The 19,807-nt window shown below is 37.2% G+C and overlaps 1 protein-coding gene across 2 annotated transcripts in view; it reads left to right on the top strand.

The window, feature by feature from the left end:
* The first annotated feature begins 495 nt into the window (after positions 1-495).
* TTC8 (tetratricopeptide repeat domain 8) overlaps positions 496-19,807 on the top strand; it is a 73,346-nt gene continuing 54,034 nt past the window's right edge. The window contains exons 1-5 of one of the 2 annotated variants that reach the window (XM_037832103.1): positions 496-691; positions 16,018-16,138; positions 17,737-17,800; positions 17,906-18,065; positions 18,285-18,374. In XM_037832103.1, the coding sequence (XP_037688031.1) occupies positions 578-691; positions 16,018-16,138; positions 17,737-17,800; positions 17,906-18,065; positions 18,285-18,374 (549 nt within the window). In that variant the 5' untranslated portion in view covers positions 496-577. The remainder of the gene's footprint in view (positions 692-16,017; positions 16,139-17,736; positions 17,801-17,905; positions 18,066-18,284; positions 18,375-19,807) is intronic. The other variant, XM_037832104.1, reaches the window with a different exon arrangement.

Here is a 19,807-nt window from a genome sequence, read left to right as displayed (position 1 = left end):
TGGAGAAAGAGAATGGAGGCTTTTAAGATTTCGGCTTTGGACCCTGACTGGCAGGACGGTATTAAAGACGCTGTTCAAATGTTTCCGTTTTTGGGGTCCAGAAAACAAGAAGTGAGAAGCTAGGAACGCAAGAAGGATGGGAGTGGGACAGTGACGACTCCGAATCAACTCCCGGAACTCCTCTACGAACGGAAAAACAGCGCTTTGGACTGCTAGGCAACCATGCCTCCCTCTGGAGGCTGAAGGACCCCACCCCCGAATGTGAGAGTCTAAGTCACTGCCTCACTCTTTTTAGCCACAGTGCCGTCTCGAAATTAATCAAATATGCAACCTTTAAATGTACACTCTTTTTTTTTTTTCATTCAAGTTTGGCGAAACCATAGCTGAGTCCCGTTTGTGGGTTTTTTTCTTTTTCCGTTGTCAGGCGGGATGCAGGCGCCACCCCGGGAAGGTCCCCTTCCGCAGCGCGTTGCCGGGCAAAGCCGGACGCTACCCGCTCCCGGTCCCCGCCCTCCCTGTTGACCGCCGGGGTCCGCAGGCCTCCCCTCCAGCGCCCACAGGCCTTCCTTCCGGCGCCATGGGCTCGGAAATGGAGCCGCTGCTTCTGGCCTGGAGCTATTTTAGGCGCAGGAAATTCCAGCTCTGCGCGGATTTGTGCACGCAGATGCTGGAGAAGTCCCCTTGTGACCAGGTACCCGCCGGACCCGTCAGTCCTGTGGATAGCGGCGAAGAGGCTGGGAGCTTTCGGGGATCTTCAGGCCCTCGGGTGGGGGGTCCGGAGAGGAAGCCCTAGGGCGAGGCTGACCGTATGGTCTGCAGGGGCACTTGGAGCGAGACGGAACCTGGCCGGCGGTCCCTGTCTGCTGCATTCTCGGGCGGCCTACTACTGCTCTACAAATGACACCCGCGTCTTCAAATTTAAGCAGCCCTTTTCCTTTAAGTGTCCCCAAATCTGAGCCCTGAGTTTGCTGAGGAACTTACATAATTCATTTATACATGCATATGGATGGACTCTTAAGCTTGCTGGGTGTGCATTATTAATTTCCAAAGAATTTATGTATAAAGATCTGTAACTCCCCAATATCTGTTAAAATAGAAGCTGCCTTTTTTCTTTTGGATCAAACGTGTGATTCTTCCACTTCATCTTTTAGACAGTTCTCCAAGAGCAAAGGAGCCTTTGATTCTGGGGCCTTGAGTGCATCTTGAGGCAAATATGACAGAAGATTGAGATTCTATGAGGGAACAAGATACATTTTTTATTAAAAGTGTATCTTTTTTATTAAAGACATTTTTATTAAAGACATTATCTGGGCAAGGGAAGCTATACTTGTAGGAGGAAAGGATGGGATAGAAAGGAATGATGTAATTGGTTAGAGAACTTAAACTACAGAGGTATTGCATATAGGGAATGAAAAAGGTAATTCACTATGTGCGTGAGAGCTGTACCTCTTTTGGACAGGTAGCTCCTGGAAGGGGCAAAAAAGAGAAAACAGAGAATAGGAGTAGAGCTGTGGCAGTTTGTCAGTGATTTTAGTAAATTCAGAAATGTACCTACGTGTTCTAGTTCCCCAGGTTTTCCTCTAGTGGTGTTCCCTTGGAGATGTTGGAAATAAAGAAAAATTGAGGGGAGTTAGATTAGCCCAGGCATGAGTGAGAAGACTTAATCGTGTCTGCCTTAGCTCCCAGGAAATGGATCGAGGATAACCTGTTGAGGTGTCATTTGGATAGCTGGTCTCCCCTAGAACATTCTGTGTTGGTGGGAATGCTAAGCTAGGTTCTGTTTCTGTTAGTTAAAAAGGACTTGGGATGAGTTCCTTTCTGTAGAGAAGCACTTTTCAAAATGCTTTCTTAGGCACAGGGTTCCTCAGAAAAAGATTCCACTAGCAAATATATTTGGGAACTGTGACATAATACTGACCCCTTTACATTTATACAACAAATTTTCTTGAGAATCTAGTATGTATCAGACAGTGTCCTAGGCAGAATGGCTTGCAAGAATTTTACGTGCTCTTTCCATTTTTCCATTGACTTAGAGTAGTTTTCATTCTGTGTTCCGAAGAACACTAGTCCTAAGAGCTGCTCAGTTGAAAGTTGTGTCCTCATTAAATGCATTTGGGAAATGTATATACCCTTCTTGGAGATTCGATGTGCATACAGAACATACAGAGCTCTGAGAAGTTCTAAAAGAAAGAAATGAGCATAATTTTGATTAATCCATTAGTTCTGAAGTTTTTTTTTGATCCTGATTCTATTTTGGTGGTTGCTCCCTCTTTAGTATTCTGGGGAGATGCTGCCAATTTAGTAAACTGTTACAAGCAAAGCAGCAATGCCTTTTTTGTTTGCTTGGTTTTGTTATCGATTTTTATTGTAGTAACATCTATAAACACAAAATTTCCCGTTTTTGTCACTTTCATGTGTACAATTCAGTAATATTAATTGCATTCACAATATTGTGCTATCATTACCAGTGTCCATTGCCAAAATTTTCTTTATCTCTCCAAATAGAAACTCTCTACCTATTAAGCAATAACTCACCATCTCCCCACCTTCTACCTCCTGGTATCCTGTAATCCACTTTATTTGCTTATTCTAGATATTTCATGTAAGTGAAATAATAGAATATTTGTCTTTTTGTGTCTGGCTTGTTTCATTCAATATAATGTTTTCAAAGTTCACCCATGCTATAGCATGTTTCAGAATTTCATTCCTTTTTATGGCTGAATCATATTCCATTGAGTATATATACCACTCTTTGTTTATCCATTCATCTGCTGATGGACACTTGTGTTGCTTCTATCTTTTGGCTACTGTGAATATGCTGCAGTGAACATTGGTGTACAAATACCTGTTCAACTTCCTGTTTTCAGTTCTTTTGGGTATACACCTAGGAGTGGGATTGCTGGGTCATTTTGTAGTTCTATCCTTAAGTTTTTGAGGGACCACCAAACTTTTCCTCAGCAGCAGCACCATTTTACCTTCCCACGAAAGTGTTTTTATTAATGGCCCTATAATCTTGAGTTTGTAGTGACAGTCAGTACTTCACATGTGAGTTGAGATTTAGTTTGTGCTAGACACTGGGATGGGTACTTTATATATGTTAAGTTCAGTGACTTTTCATTGAGTGCTTACTATATACCAGGTATGAATTCTGTAAATTTCGTGTATTTCTAATGCTTAGAATAATCTTGCAAAGTACATAATAAAAATAATAGCAGACATTTATTAAGCATTTACTATTTGTCAAGTTTGGTTTGGAGGGTTTTACATGCTGTGATTTCATTTAATCCTTAAGAATCTGAAGGAAGTTGGTACTGCTGTATACCCCATTTACAGATTGAGCACACTGAGACACAAGATGAAGTAAGTTGTCCAAAGTTACGTAGTTAGTAAACCTTTGTCTGTACTGGGCTGCCTTGTTATATAACCTGATTTTCAAAACTGTGTATTTCTGTACTTTTTTTAGTAAATTTTCCCATCTTTTGTACTTTTTTCAAGATTTCTTCTAAGTGTTAAAAAATTCTTACCTATAATCCCTGTTCTTGGATTAAAGTCTCTGAGAAGTACTGAAGGAAGGAACCCTGCCTAATTTTTATTAATCCAATAGTTCTGCAATTCATTTGACCACTGACTCCTTTTGGAGGGGTATAGGGGAGGTACATCTCTCTGTTTTTGTCCTGGTGAGATGTTGTCACTTTGGGAAGTGTGTTGGTCAAGCAGCAGTGTTCTTGTTAGTGGTTAAGAAGTGGTCATAGAGGAGATCTTCTTGACTCTTTTCCTTTTACCTAGTAAGACCAGGCTAAACAAATCAAGTACTTTTGTCTAAAATCTCCCAAAATAGCAGCTAAACAAGATAAGAACTTGGGTCCTTTTATTTGGCCCCTTGTACAGTTCCCATTAGGCCTTCCTGGCCGTCTTGGAAGAGTAAGACATTATTATTATGTGTGTTTGGTGGATAATAATATTGAAGAAAAAAATCCCACAAGATCATACTGGGTAATATTGCTGTTGACATTGGTCCACCATCAACATGGCTAAGATTGTTATGGCAGTAGGTCTGGTGAGGTCTTAGCCTATTCCATTGCCCTATTAACTGTGAATTTAAAATTATACTTCATAGTGTGATGTGTAATTAATTTCTAATACCATAGAATTTTAAAAATTTGTTACTGTTTTATTGTTATGAAGAGGGGCTGGTATGTTCACCTCCTATAAATATCAGAGTAGATCCAGGAGAATTAGGACCAGATCTGGAAGGAATTTATGATATCCTTCTTCTCCTTTCTAATCCTTTTATATTTGTTTTGCTGTGGTGGTTGATTTATCAGGGAAACCATACGTGGTGCGAGAACAATGAGTAGAATTGCACTGAGAATAGAAGTTTAACTTGATGTTACCTTACCAAACTGGGATTATCAGTATTCAGTGTAAGGCTACTGAAGAATTTACAAGGTTTAGTGAGGCAAATTATTCTTTAAACCTTTAAAACCAACCTTTAAATACCATGCTGTTATCATCCCATGTTTTTCTTCATCCCAGTTTATGTTTTTTGTCATTTCATTTTGGAAATACTTCCCAGTATGATTTTCCTCAGGCTTGAAGAAATCCTGCCTTTTTCTTAATTTTTTTTTAATTTAAAAATTTTTATCTTAGATTGCTGATGTAATTAATGAAAAGTTTTAGGTAGCTTGAGGAGATCCCTTTGATTAAAAACTTGAAAACTCTCTTTCATTTCCTGTAGAGCATGACTCCATGATGGCAGGTGTGTCTGCTACCCCAGCACCTGGCACAGGGTCTGGCACACAAGGGGCTCTCATTGTGTATGTTTTGAATGAGTGAACCGATCATATTCTTGTACGTGCTTTGATGGTGTTCTTAATAAATGTAGATCAGCTCCTCTTCTGTTCAGGAAGATCATTCTCTTTGCCCGATGATCTTTGTCCCCCACCTCCCCCCCCAATCCCTCAATCTCAGCAGTGTATGTTCTTAAATGTACCTTTGTACCATTTACCTGTTCAAATAAATGTAATTGTATTATGGGCATTCTTAATTGAATTCATTTTTTTTTTTTTGAGGGTCAAGAGTTTTTAAAAAATTATTTTAAAAAATAACACCTCTTCCTGGATTCCTCTAGGAGACTGTTACTAGCAGTAATCATCATCATTGTTAATTTTTATGGTGCTCCCATTGTTTCAGTGGTGGTGGTTAAATGATGGAGTGATGGAGAGACTTGCATCCTCTGAGGAGGTCACACAGCCAGCATAAATGTGATCAGAGTGGAGCAGCTGGCTCACAGCCCTGCAGTTAGCTAGTTTACCTGCCTGTGCTCCTTTAGCTTCATGGGCTTTGATTGAGGCTTTTACATTTTAAAGTAGAGTACTTTTCTACATTTTAAAGTAGAGTATTTTTCCTCTACAGCTATTTGAATTACCATTCCTGTGCCACCAAAGTGATTTTAATATGAATGAATGACTTTGAAGCTGTGTCTGGACATAAAAGAACAAGAAAATTAAAATATTTCTTCTGAGTACCAAATGGATTCATTTTCACTCTTGAATAGACAGATAGCTTTTGTCTTTAATAATGTTATTTTTCATTTTTTGGCTTTGCTTATTTTTCTCCCAGATGGGGAGAATCTCTCTAAAGTGATTTGTTGTTTGTTAATCATCTTAGAAGGCTGGTCCAGGGAGCTTCACAAATATAACATTTTGGTCCTGATATGTTAGTCTGTTGGGATGAAGCCCATCTCTAAGACTATTTCATCTGCATTCAGGGATGCCATTTCAGTAATACCATTTGGTTGTAGCATCATCAACAACATTTAATTAATGCCTTCTGCTTTCTATTAGGACATCTGAATTTTATTTGTTTTTTATTTTTGCTAACAGACATTTTATAATCAGGTGGGGGTGGGAGGTGGGAGGTAGTTAGGCTGGCCGAAGGAGTATGATATATTATGAAAAGTTGAATAGCATATTTCCTTAGAACAATAGATTTCTGTTTGGATACAGAAGGACTGAAGGATAGGCTGAATATAATAACATGGTGTTTGGTAATGGGGACGGATTCTCGAAGAAGATGGATTCTGAACTGCTTTTCCCAGACACAAAATTGCAAGGGACAATGGGCCAGGCTATTAAGGTTCTGCTCTGTTAAGAAGAAAGTAAGAATACCTAGTGAATTTGTCATAGTGTTCCTTTTTTTTTTTGATAAAACACAGTAAGAATAATCAATTCATAGAGAGGCATTTTCTTTACTCAAAGTGACTTATCATGACTGAGAAAGTGGTTAAAGTTTATAGATGTAAAAGGAAGAAAGGCAAAATGATCTCCACACAGCAGTGTGACCCAGAGGGAACACTTGCTCGTACAGCTCATGTGGATCATCCTGATTAGTTGCTTAATCTGATTATTGTTCTTTGTGTTCCATATGTCAGATTCATGGCCTTAAAAGCGATCTTGATTTTGTAGCTCCATTATAATTGCACAGTTCATAAAACATGCAGGTTTTTCAAGGACAATATGCTTTCATTAATGGGGTAGATTCCTGGTGGATGTTCAGATTATTAATATCAGTGATTCTGGGGGTGAGAACATTTAGCTGTATATCAGAATGAGGGTAATGGAGGTAAGAACTTTTAAAAATTCGTTACCCCTGTCCTTCCGTCTGTGCTTACAATGGGAGATGTTACAGAGAGCAGAAGGTTATTATAAATGGTTTCAAGGTGGAGAAAAGGCTGAAAGCTGCTGGCTTGGATGAAGGATGCAATACCCTCTCCAATGAGTAATATGTTAGTAGTTGGTTGAGACAATGATCTGGTGATCCAAGCCAAAAAACACACCTTTCTTGGATGTTTATCCAATTTATTTCCTCCTTAGGGCCATGGAGACTTAGCCAGACTTAGTTCTTTGATTCTATGCACTGTGAGGGCCATTCATTTTATGGATTCATATGCCTGCAGAATTATATTCTCACTTGGCTGCTTGGTCACTAGATTTCCCTAACTTTTAGATATCTATCCATTTCTCTATTCTCTTACATTTTTTCCCTCCTGGTTATCATTAAATTCTGAATAACTACTTGATCATTTGAGAGTGGAGTTTGGTAGACTCATTAGCCAGAGTAAATATTAGTGGCAATTAGGAAGTCGCATTCAAAATTATCTGGGGATTTAATTCCCTGAAGTAGTAGCACCAGTCTTAGAGGAGGTGGTACCCCAGGGAAGAAGGAAGGAAGCAAGCTGATGTGAATTGAAGTTGATGCTAATGAGTATTTGCTGATTCGAGGCAGTGTCCTCCTATCAATCACTTTGAAGGAGATTCAAAGGGAAGTTTTAATTTGATGTGCCATAACTGGGAGTCAGTTCTGAGTTCTGAAAGGGAAGTAATTGATAATCTGGTGCTCTTCTGTTCGTTAAACACAAGTTTTATGACAAACTCTGTGACTGATACTCCTCGTTGAAGGTGCTACCATCTTACACTCGATTAAATATGATGGTATATGTGAAAAAACTTTGAGAATTATGAAGTATTCTTAAAAGTGCAAAGTTTTATTATTAATCCTTAAAACTATCCCATAAAGTAGGCGTTACTACTCTAATTTGAGAGGAGGACTGGGTAATGGAGGTTGTATGACTTCAGGTCACACAGCGAGTAAGTGGCCCCCGGAAGATCAATCTAGTTTTTCTGACTCTAGGACTAGGGCGGGGGCTTTCTTCTCCACTGTGTTGACACCCATTGAAGTAGTTTGCTAGACCAGGTCAATCTAACCATGTGGGTGGATTAATTTAAATCACAAAACTATAATCGTGACAGACCCAAAGATGATTATTATCATCAGTGATTATTATTACTTTAAAAATTTTGCCCTATCTCCAAATTAAAACGTCCTGAATCTTCCTTTATAGTTCTGCTTCTGATGGATCTCTAGAAAAGCTATGCCTGGCTTTGGTCTCCTCACACCCTACTGTAGTCTTCTTTCCATCCTTGCTGTGATCCTACATACTCAGCAAAGTGCACACTCTTGAACCCGAGTGTCTGGGTTCAAATGCTGGCTCTATACCTTGACCTTAGAGTCTCCTCACCTGTAAAATGGGTATAACAATATACCTACCTCAAAGAGTGGTTCCAAGGGTTGAGTAGATGAATACATGGCAAGTGATCAGAAATACAGCTCAATATAGCTAGAGATATTTGCATGTATGATTCTGTTATTTATATTTTTCTGAAAGGAAAGCATTTGTGAGGAAAGTGTCCAGTGAAAGTGATAATGAGATGATGTTGAATATAGCTCATAAATCATTGCCGCTTGATAATTTCCAGATTAATCTCTCTCCCTTTTCTCTGACTCCATTCTAACCTGCTTTCTGCTTTTCTTTCCTCCCTCATTTATATTTTGTCTGTAACTTGAAATAGCGCTTTAACAGATTGATTGTACTTTGTTTAATTATGTTGATTATTCCTCCATACAATGTTGATTTCCTCCAAGATAGGTACCATGTACCACTAGTCTTTGTGTTTTTAGTGCCTGGCATCGTGCCAGGGACGCAAGGGGCCTGGGTGAATGTTGTGGAATGAAAAAAAATCTTCTCTGCTGGTTTAGGCCTTTTCTCCACGTCCCTCCACACATCCTCTCACCTGTCTCTCTATACCTCCCCACCCTCTAGGCTTCTCAGTTTCCTCCCTGACCACCTCGTTTCATGTCATTTCCCTATGGGCTCTTCACCTGCGTGTTAAATCATAAATGTGCTCTTGAGGGGCACAAGAATGAGAGGAGAGAGCTGGTGTTCATCAGAATAGAGTCCTCCGAGGCTGAGCTGGCTGTGTGTGTTTGGGCCACTGGAGGAATCTTCCTGCCCTTGGCAGAATAACAAGCATCCAGCTTTATTATGTCAGTGGCTTCTGTCTCCTTACCTTTTTTTCTTTTTCTTTTCCCGTTCCAGCATTTACTATCACCTGTGGTAACCTTTTTCTTCCCCCCTTTCCGTATAGAGCTTTTCTTGTATCTCTCTTAAACTTTACCCTTCAAGCCTACTGCATTACTTCCAACTCTTTTTTTCTCTCTCTGAGTTGCCCTGGCAAGAAAGAGCTTCTGGCTCTCTTGGTCATCTGTATGACCTTGGACAAATTACTTAACGTCTCTGAATTTGTTTCCTTACCTGTAAAATAGGTAATACTATCTACCTGCCTTCCTCAGATGGTTGTTAGACTCAAATGAAACATGGGCCATACAGACATGTATACCAATAAAGCAAAGAAAGATGTTGTGATTTAAGAGTACAGTTGGGTAAAGTGGAGGGAAAGGCGTTAAGGGCAAAATGAAGAGAAAGGGATTACTTCTTTCATCTGACGCCTCATTCCCTGTATTGGTGTGTTTCTTTAAGTATGGGCTGTGGGATCTAGGGAGTCTCTACTTGTTTCAGGTCCTTCTTAGGCACACTGCAGTTGAAAACCTCCAATTGCTATATGTACTCTAGTTGCTGTTTTGTGCTTGTTCAGCTGGTTGCCAAATCTTCATAAATCCCATTTCCTGGGGCCCTCCCTCTCTAGCCTAGGCTAGCCTTTTCCTTTCTTGTTCCTACCATGTGCCATGCTAAATAAATTGCTTATCCTTGCATGGTGACCATATGGTTTGCACATTGCTTGCTCAGATATTAGATTCTTGGGAAAAATATATGGGGTATTCTTTTTGGATTTTAAAGTGTAGAAAGTAAGAATTTTTTTTCTCCTCTTTTAGTTTTTAGTAGTTTCCCCAATAAAACATGCTACACATTAAGTACTTGTTCTAGTTTGCTAAAGCTGCTGGAATGCAAAACACCAGAGATGGATTGGCTTTTATAAAAGGGGGTTTTTTTGGTTACACAGTTACAGTCTTAAGGCCATAAAGTGTCCAAGGTAACACATCAGCAATTGGGTACCTTCACTGGATAATGGCCAATGGTGTCCGGAAAACCTCTGTTAGCTGGGAAGGCACGTGGCTGGAGTCTGCTCCAAAGTTCTGGTTTCAAAATGGCTTTCTCCCAGGACGTCCCTCTCTAGGCTGCAGTTCCTAAATAATGTCACTCTTAGTTGCACTTGGGATGTTTGTCCTCTTTCAGCTTCTCCGGAGCAAGAGTCTGCTTTCAATGGCTGTCTTTAACTGTGTCTCATCTGCAGCTCCTGTGCTTTCTTCAAAGTGTCCCTCTTGGCTGTAGCTCCTCTTCAAAATGTCACTCACAGCTGCACTTAGTTCCCTCTGCCTGTCAGCTCATTTATATGGCTCCGCTGATCAAGGCCGACCCTGAATGGGTGGGGCCATGCCTCCATGGAAATATCTCATGAGAATTATCACCTACAGTTGGGTGGGGCACATTTCCATGCAAATCTAATCAGCACCAAAATGTCTGCCCCACAAGACTGCATCAAAGAATATGGCTTTTTCTTGGGGACATAATACATTCAAACCGGCACAGTACCCAACAGAGGCTACTTCCTTTACACATACAAGTGTAGATGATTCATAAATAAAGTTGTTAAAATCTGATTTTTTTTTTTTAACCAATGGATTTCTATTTAATAATGAGATTTTATTTGCACTGAAAGAAACCCTGAGTTTATCAATGCTTGGCACTAATGTATATTACATAGTCTTTTTATCATAATTTTTCAGAGGACATTGTAATCAGAATTAATTCCTTATCTTCAGCCACTAAGGCCATTATATATATGTGGAATAGCAGGATTTATATTGTATGGCTCTCCCTCCTTCTTCCCAAGCAGTTAATGTTTTGACCCCCATGAATATTTAAACCCCCAGGAACTTATTTTTGAAAATAAGGAAATGTTTCCTTGGGATAGTTGTAAAATTAATTTCTGAGATATTGTGTCTTCATTAGACAAGTAACTAAGATACCTTCTCTTTTGCTCTGAATGAGGTTAGATTAATTAAATTTTTCTAATCACAGAAAAATTAGCACTCTTCAGTGTATATTAATTTTACAGAACTATTGAGACCATTTATGGAGAAAGCTTGAAGTTAATATTTGGAATTTTATTGAGTGATTGTTGAGTCCACCTACAAATTCTTGGTTACTCATTAAGATTTTTTATTTTAGAAACTGTATTTCTTAAAAATGTTTACTGCCTTCTTAATGCTTTCCAGGAACCAGATCCTGAATTGCCAGTGTGTCAGGTAAAGGTTTAGCTACAACCTTTGGTTTAGAGAATACTTTAATTGCTCTTGCTTAGTTGTTGCTCTAGATTAGAAAATTTGCTGCATATCTGCTTGTGGTGTTATAAAATTAGCCATGCTACCAGATATACAAATATTATGTAAATTATTATATTTTCAATACTTTTGTGTAGAAAGCTTTGCAGAACTAAATCACTCCACTTATTAAGATTTGGAGCTTAAATAGAAATGACCATGATCCACCAGAAGGGTGGGAACAATCACATAGGAGGCAATGGCATCCCTGAGCTAAGAAAGTGAGCCAAGTAGTCAGCAGAACCACAGTGTCTGAAAAGACTGTGATGGGTAGGACAATATGTGTGAGTAGAGAGTAGTAGACTGCTTGGGAAGGTCTGGGTTTTAAGTGACTTTGGTTTAACTGAGAGGGAGGAATCTGCAGCCATGAGGAAGGAAGGGATGCTGGCCAATCAGCCATGTCCACCGGGTCACCTTTGGCTATCAGAGGGAGGCAGCCAGAGAGACTTGCTAACAGGAGAAGACACAAGAGAATAAGTCTGGAGGGAGCCTGGGAGAAAGGAGGTCTGTGAGCATACCTGGCCAGTGACTCTTAGCCCAGGAGATGTCCTGTCAGTCTAGGTATAAGGAGAAGGGATATGGAAAGCTGTAAATCAGAGAGCTTAAATATTGCCAGGTGTTTGTCTTGCCAAGTTAAATATAATTTTAACTGTGTTTTAAAAGTAAATAATCATTTGACCCTCATATGGGGTTCATATGAGTAATCATCAATCTATTAGAAGAAAGTAATATACAAAGTACTCTTACTGAGGCCTGTAGAGTATGAAGCAAACACTGTGAATAGGTTAAAATGTGGCACTCTTCTTTAAAAGATATTTATCTTTTAATGTTCATAATTATGATTTAATAATGGATGGGGCAAACCATTTTTTTTTTTGCATATGTACAAGTCATTCAAGAAGGATTTAAATTATAAATAGAGTAGTGGTGGCTTTTGTTCTCAATAATTTGGAAGATTTTAATTAAAATTAAATTTAGCATAATATAAAATGTTAGTAATTTGCATTGTAGGTATGATTTAACCACTGTAAATGGTATTAAATGGTTAAAACTAGTACAGCGACTTCATGAAGACCTGTATTTAGTATTATTTTCCTGTTGTGTTATTGTAGACTTAATTATTTTAGATCTAGATTAATTTAGACCACTGGCTAAGGGAACATGGCTGACTGGATTCTTTTGAACCCACCATTTATGCATTTTTGGGGTTTCTTCTTTTTGCACATTTTTACAACTTCAAAAGAAATGAGACTTTACAATAACACTTCAATATTTTGTGCCTCAATTTTCAAGTAATGCAGAGTGTCAAATGTTCCTGATTTTTAGATGTCTAAGTCAGGTCAGACAAACTGTTCTTCTGGTAACCTTATTCTAATAATAGCTTGCGAAAATTGTTTCCTTTATGCCTTAAACTACTGGCCTTGCATACTGTATTGAGAGTAACAGAATAATTTAAACATGTTTGGCTCAGTCAGCAGAGTTTTTACTTCTTCGTTTATTTATTTTCATAACTAAAATTGGATTAGCCCTACAGAGATAGAACAAGTAAGTCAATATTTTCCTGATGTTAACTGGTAGGTAATTTGCTTTAAGAGTAACTCAGTAAGTGAAAGAGATGGGATTATGCTTCACACATAAAAAAGAAAATAGTTGATATGATTACTAATTTTGATTGGGAGAATCTATGCTTTTCTTTAAAAAAAAATTACAAAGCATCTATTCTTATTTTTATCAATTTCACAGTGTTTCCAATACATAGGGATTCAAATGTGTTTACATACAGAACTAAGTTTTAAAACTGCATCATCCTATCATTTATGAATATGTAACATGCATCTGATAAAATCAATTTGAATTTTTATTCAGATTCAAAGGGCAGTTTGGAATTACTGTGTGTGCTTTTGTTATGCATTTTATTTTAATCACTGATTAGTTTTGAACTTTTTTTTTTTTTTTCCTAAAGCAGGCAGAGGATTTTAGAGCTATAAAACATATTTGGCTTGTTTTCAAAATAAAAATTCTGTATTTTTTTAAAGCCAAAGTCCCATCTGCTGTTTTCATTCAAATCTCAAGAGTTGTTCATATTGCCGTGACCAGATTTTTGAATACAATCCGATGTTTAATGAAGCAATGATACATGATTTTCAGGGTCATTTTTTGTTAGAACAGAAGAAAAGTCAGGAAAGTTAAACTCAAATGCTGGTAAAATTTAAAATTGAATGATAGTTTAATTAGATTTCATTACAGATCTTAAAAAAAATTCACACCATTATTTCAATTTCTTAAGAATAAGATATCAGAAATTGAAACAAATACAGATCTATTTGCCGTTTTGAAAAAGTAAGTTCCTATCAGATGACATTTTAAAAAAGTTCCCATTTAACTTCTGAACTATTTATTCATTTGGTGAAGAGGGAATAGTGGACTTATTTCCTATGTTTCACTTAGCCTAATATGAAAAAATTTTCATGTTCTTAATATTTAAACGGTTAGTAGGAGGGTGGATGCCAAGAAACATGATAGACGGCGCTGTGAGATAGTAGCAGTATGGACATGAAAATAGTCAAAATAAAATATGCACATGGATAATTAATAATTGACTACATAAATGATATTGTCATTATAAAACCTTGTCTTAAACAGTTGACTTAACTAGGACTCTGAAATCATCGTTCTGAAGTTTGGTTAGCTTCTCATTATTAGGATAAAAATTCATACACCTTACCATGGCAGGGCTATCACTTGCCCCTGCTGTTTTCTCCAGCCTCTGTGTCCACTGCTCTCTCAGCTGACCTGACTCTTCAACCATACTCAGCTATTAGGAGTTTCCAAATATGCATGAGCCCCCAAGCTAGCCTGCCTTTGCCCTATTGTTCCCTTTGCCTGGCACATGCTCTTTGTCTTGGCTGCTGGGCCAAACTAAAGTCATCAGGTACTTGCAGGACAGTAAGAGCTATGGGGATTTAAAATAAACTAGGATTGCTTATTTCCATCTTTGAAGTTAAATTAAACTGTTAGTCCAAGCCAGCGTTGACTTCCCTGGCATCTGTGAAGAGCTGTATAGACCTGGCAGCTTTCTTCATCTTTTATGAGTGAAAACCTCAGATTGTTTCTACACCTTGGCAGCTCCCACAGTTAAATGCAGTTCCAGTTGGAATTGAGTTTTCTAAAAAACAAATTAGTTCTTTGGTTCCATATTCTGCTCATTCAATTGTGTTAAATTCACATACAACATCTTATACATTTTATTATAAGTTATTTGATCATAATCCAATAAACCTCAGCCAGCAAAGTACAAGCCAAAAAAACCAGTCACCTAACCAAATGTCACTTCATGTTAGGAATTTAAATAAATTGTGAAGGCAGCCTTCTTTATTCCCATAGAATGAAAGCATAGAGCCCAAAATGTTTTTCTTTATTCTTTTATTTTTAAAAATTTATCCCTGCATTTGGATTACTTTAGCCCACAAAAAGATCTCTGCTTTCCAGTTCCTATAAAACCTATTTTCTGTATCACTCACTTGTCATCTAATCACCCAGTGCTTTGCCTTGTCTTTTAATTGACGTGTTCAGGGAAATTAGGATCCATGTTTTAATCTTCTCGTTTCCTTCTCAGAACCTGGCCCAATGCTATATAATTAGGAAGTTTTCAATAAATAAGGACTGGCTAACTGAATGCATCTCGGATTCTTTCTATCAGGATTTTCTGGACTGCCTGTAGCTCTCCTCTCTCAGCCCCTTTGCCTTTAGCCTGCTGCACAACCAGACCCCCCAGTATGCTGAGCCCTAACCCCTCCCTAGATTCCCCTTGCTGTGCTTTCCCTACACTATGAGGTCATTTCTGATGCTCCTGCTTCAATTATTGCCTTCTCTGCAAATGCCCCACAGAACATCCAGCTTTATAATTTGCTGCTTCTATTCTGTAGTGAAGCAGAAAGGTAAATGTTTCTGACAACACAGTCTCATGTTTCCCAAGAAATTTAATTGTACACACCTTCACATCTAATTTCTCAAGTCAAAGCAAGGCCGGTAAGAATATTTTTCAGGTCAGACTTCTTAATTACCTTTTTCATTGTTTTCACTTTCTAGCAGGTTCTTTACTGACTAGGTAACACAGCTAACAAGACTGTTGATTGGTTACTGGGAATTGGGACAAATAGATCTTATTCAATTCAACCAACATATTTGAATACCTATTATGTACAAAAACCATAGGTGTGGAAAATTCGTAAGTGTCAAGGTAAAAAAACTTGCATTCTAAGGAAGTGGGAAGCAAACACATGCCCGAATGGTGTTTGTCAAATATGGTAAATTCATGATAATAGGGGTATAAAGTGAATGCTCCGTGAGAAAGACAAAGGAAATAGGTTTAGAGTTGAAGGATCAGGGAAGGCTTCTTGAAGGACTTGTCTCTGAAGGAGGGAGGCAGAAAGAGCACTGTGGTTGTAGTTTATTCATTTATTTTCAAATGATTATTCTATAAAATTTTCTCTAAAAAGTGTTTTCTACTTATAAAAAGGAATGTTAGAAGATGACCAGAAAATTACTGCACTTTTATTTACTACGTCATTGTTATATTGGTTGTTTCTCGATTGATAATGACCTTGCCTTTTTATATTAGTTTCTTGGCATAGCCCTTTAAATTAGCATAATACATTAAGTAGTAAACATACTTAATAAACAGTTAAATAATAATAAAGGGTGGCTAGCTTCTATAAGCTATGTAGTATTGCTAATGCTATTTAATATTTGTTTTATTTTACCCATGGTTCTTAGGCAGCCTGGATTTTAAAAGCACGAGCATTAACTGAAATGGTATACATAGATGAAATTGATGTAGATCAGGAAGGAATTGCAGAAATGATGCTGGATGAAAATGCTATTGCTCAAGTTCCACGTAAGTATTGATTTTTTTTGCGTTAAGTAATGAAATGCCACTAAGAGGAGGAATACATTAACGGTATATACGTGAAACAAAATGTTACCTCAAGAATCTTTATTCTGTCTTGTAATACAAAAACTTTCCTTCCACAATTCAATGTATTATCTTAAACTTAAGGTATGAGGTTGATGTATAATAATTTTCCAATAAAAGCTATATTAAGCATTTAAAAATATTTTGTAAAAATACATTGTCTTAATGGGATTGGGAGAGCCATAAGGACCACACTCCCCTTTGTCTAGTTTATGGATGGATGAGTAGAAAAATGGGGGAAGGAAACAAACAAACAAACAGACAAAGGCACCCAGTGTTCTTTTTTACTTTAATTGCTCTTTTTCACTGTAATTATTATTATTGTTATTTTTGTGTGTGTGGTAATGAAGGTGTCAGAGATTGATTTTGGTGATGAGTGTACAACTATGTAATGGTACTGTAAACTATCGAATGTACGATTTGTTTTGTATGACTGCGTGGTATGTGAATATATCTCAATAAAATGAATATTAAAAATAAATAATAAAATAAAATAAAATAAAACAATTTCCCATGGGTGGGGGGAGAACTTGGTATCATCTTTAATAAAAAGGTTAAGGGAATAATGATTTTAGAGGTAAATTAATTTATAGCTTTTCTATCTTGGCTTTATAACCTCAAAAAAAAAATACGTTGTCTTTACTGCTTATCTAATATAGCAGATTGTTTATGTGGGAGTCTAAACACAGGAAGCATCTGAACAACAGAATGGTTCTAAAGAATTTTTTAAAAAGTGATCATTCAAAAACACCACTTCATTGTATTAATTGAAGAATAATTTGCTCTAATGCATGATGTCAGGTGATTGGTGATATGCTGGCCTGTGAGTGGCTGTCAGTATTGTCGCAGAGAGCCAGTCCTCAGGATGCTGGTGTATTGGTGTAAATGGTATTGAATGGTTACTGTAACATATGATGGTCTTACTGATAATTTTTTAGTTGTAACAGTTTTCTGTCATTTACATGTTTTGGAAGGTAATAGCTGTTTTAAGCTTCAAGTGGAAATTGAGGAAAAAAGTTGTGTTTTCATGCTAAAATATCTTTTTTCCCCATCATTTTGCTGTTTTGGAATTGTAATATCTAAATTCTAGGACTGTGATTAATCTGCAACAGGCCAGATCTTAGATATTGTGGGTAAACTATCTTTTATAGGGAGAAGCTTGTATGAAAAATAAACAAAACTATGGGACTGTGGATATAGAACCATCATTTTGAGCTTTAGAGCTCTTGAGACTGAATCCCAGCTCTATTGGCAGTTTGACCTGTTGTAATTTACTGAACACTCTGAGCCTTTGTAAAATGGGTTAAAAATAACTACCTTAAAGATAGTTCACGAAGAGTAAATGTGATAATGTAAGTAACATGATAGGTATTCAGTAAATATTCTCAAGTACATTTCTCTAAAATGCATTTCCTGTTAGAAATGTCCTTTTCTCTGAAAATTGTATTAACTGATAGCTTTTACAGACTAATAAAGAAAGAGCATATCAGTTGAATTTGCCATTTCATCTCATCTCATAGGCCCTGGGACATCTTTGAAACTCCCTGGAAATAATCAGACAGGAGGGCCTAGTCCGGCTGTCAGGTATGTACTTTTATTTCATATCCTCTGCCACTAAATATTGACCAGACTTTATAAGAATCTTTCTTTTATTGATCTTTTTATTTTAACAATTTACAATCTTTATAGGCCAATTACTCAAGCTGGAAGACCAATTACAGGTTTTCTTAGGCCTGGCACACAAAGTGGAAGACCAGGCACTATGGAACAGGCCATCAAAACACCTAGAACTGCCTATACAGCTCGCCCCGTTACCAGCTCATCTGGAAGATTTGTCAGACTGGGAACGGTAAATTCTGTCAGCTGTACCATACATAGCCTTGTAGTACCAAAGTAAACTTTATGTTGCAGTATTTCCCGCTATTGTTATAGTGGAGAATTATATGGAATAGTTTTGAAGGTGATTCTTTTTACTTATTTTGTGTTTTTCATTTTTAGGCACACTTAGCTCAATTTATGTTTCAAGAGAAAGGTTCAGATTTTTTGGTTCTATCATTTCTCCCCATAGGCTTCCATGCTTACGAATCCTGATGGACCTTTTATAAATTTATCTAGACTGAATTTAACAAAATATGCACAGAAACCTAAATTGGCAAAGGTATGTACTTATGATGATTTTAAGTTTTGAAGTAATATTGGAAGTATGATTATAATAACATTGAAGAAAGGATAAAAATTTGTGAAGGAAAGGCCATGTCTTGATTGAAATGGAAATGTTCAAAGAGAACTTTATTTCCCTAGAATGTTTGATGCTTAGTAAATATGTTAAATACCATTAGAATTGAGATTAGGAATGAGCTCAGCCTTATGCACAGAGTTCCCAGAGATTCCAGCATGGGCTAGGCTTAAATAAGTTTCTAGAAGATAAGTGCTTCTGTGCTTCTGTCTCTGAATTATTCCAAGCTCAACCCAAGTTTGTTTTTTTGTTCTTTGTTTTTTTCTTTTTAATATACTGGAAAGATCATGGACACCCTGTCTTTTTGTATGTGTATTTCCCTGTCTTTAATTTAAACGAGCATTTAATCTTTGAGTAGTTAGAATGACTAATGTAGTTGGTTTGCCATTGACTAGCTTGAGTAATCCTTTACAGAGATGCCTGATTAATTAGCTAATTGGAAGGAGTACATGTTTTTTATCTTCCTTTTGTTAGCCTTATAATTCTACAAGAGTAGGCAATTATTTTTCTGAGAATAGTCTAAGCTGAAAAAGAAAAATAAAATTACACACATGTACAAATGATCTTCTAAGCTCCACTTCCGGCAGATGATTCTACCACTTACTGTCTTTGTTATAAATTACTGTTTTTTATTGAGGAAAAAGAATTTCCGATAATAATAGTTTGTATACTTAATTCTGATTGGCTTGCCTTAACTCAAGAACATCCCCTTGATAACATCTAATCTGCTTTCTATCTCTGCAGATTTGCTATTTTTCGTTTTCTCTTATAAGTGATAATCATACAATTTTTTGTATTTAGGTGCCTTACTTATTTCACCAAGCATTATGTTTCCAAGGTTCTTCCATGTTGCAGTATGTCTTATAACTTCTTCCTTTCTTATGGCTGAATAATATTTCATTGTGTGTTATGTTTCACATTTTCTTTATCCGTTCATTTGTTGATGGACATTTGGATTGTTTCCTGCCTTCGGCCATTGTTAACAATACTGCTATAAACTTTGATATACAAGTATCTGTTTGTGACCCTGTTTTCACTCTCTTTGGGTATATACTTAGAAATAGAATTGCTGGGTCATATGATGATTCTATATTTAACTTTTTGAGGAACCAGCATATTGCTACCACAGTGGTGGCACCATTTTGCATTCCCACCCAACAATGTACTAGAGATCCTGTTTCTCTGCATCCTCTACAAAACTTGTTGTTTTCCATTTTTTAAATAATAGCCTTCCTTGTGGGTGTGGAGTGGTATCTTATTGTGGTTTTGATTTGCATTTCCCTATGGCTAATAATGTTGAGCATCTTTTCATGTGTTATTGGCCATTTATATATCTTCTCTGGAGAAATGTTTGT

This window comes from Choloepus didactylus, chromosome 4 (assembly GCF_015220235.1).
Source record: "Choloepus didactylus isolate mChoDid1 chromosome 4, mChoDid1.pri, whole genome shotgun sequence".
NCBI classification, from domain to species: domain Eukaryota; kingdom Metazoa; phylum Chordata; class Mammalia; order Pilosa; family Megalonychidae; genus Choloepus; species Choloepus didactylus.
This window is presented reverse-complemented; position numbering and strand designations above follow the sequence as displayed.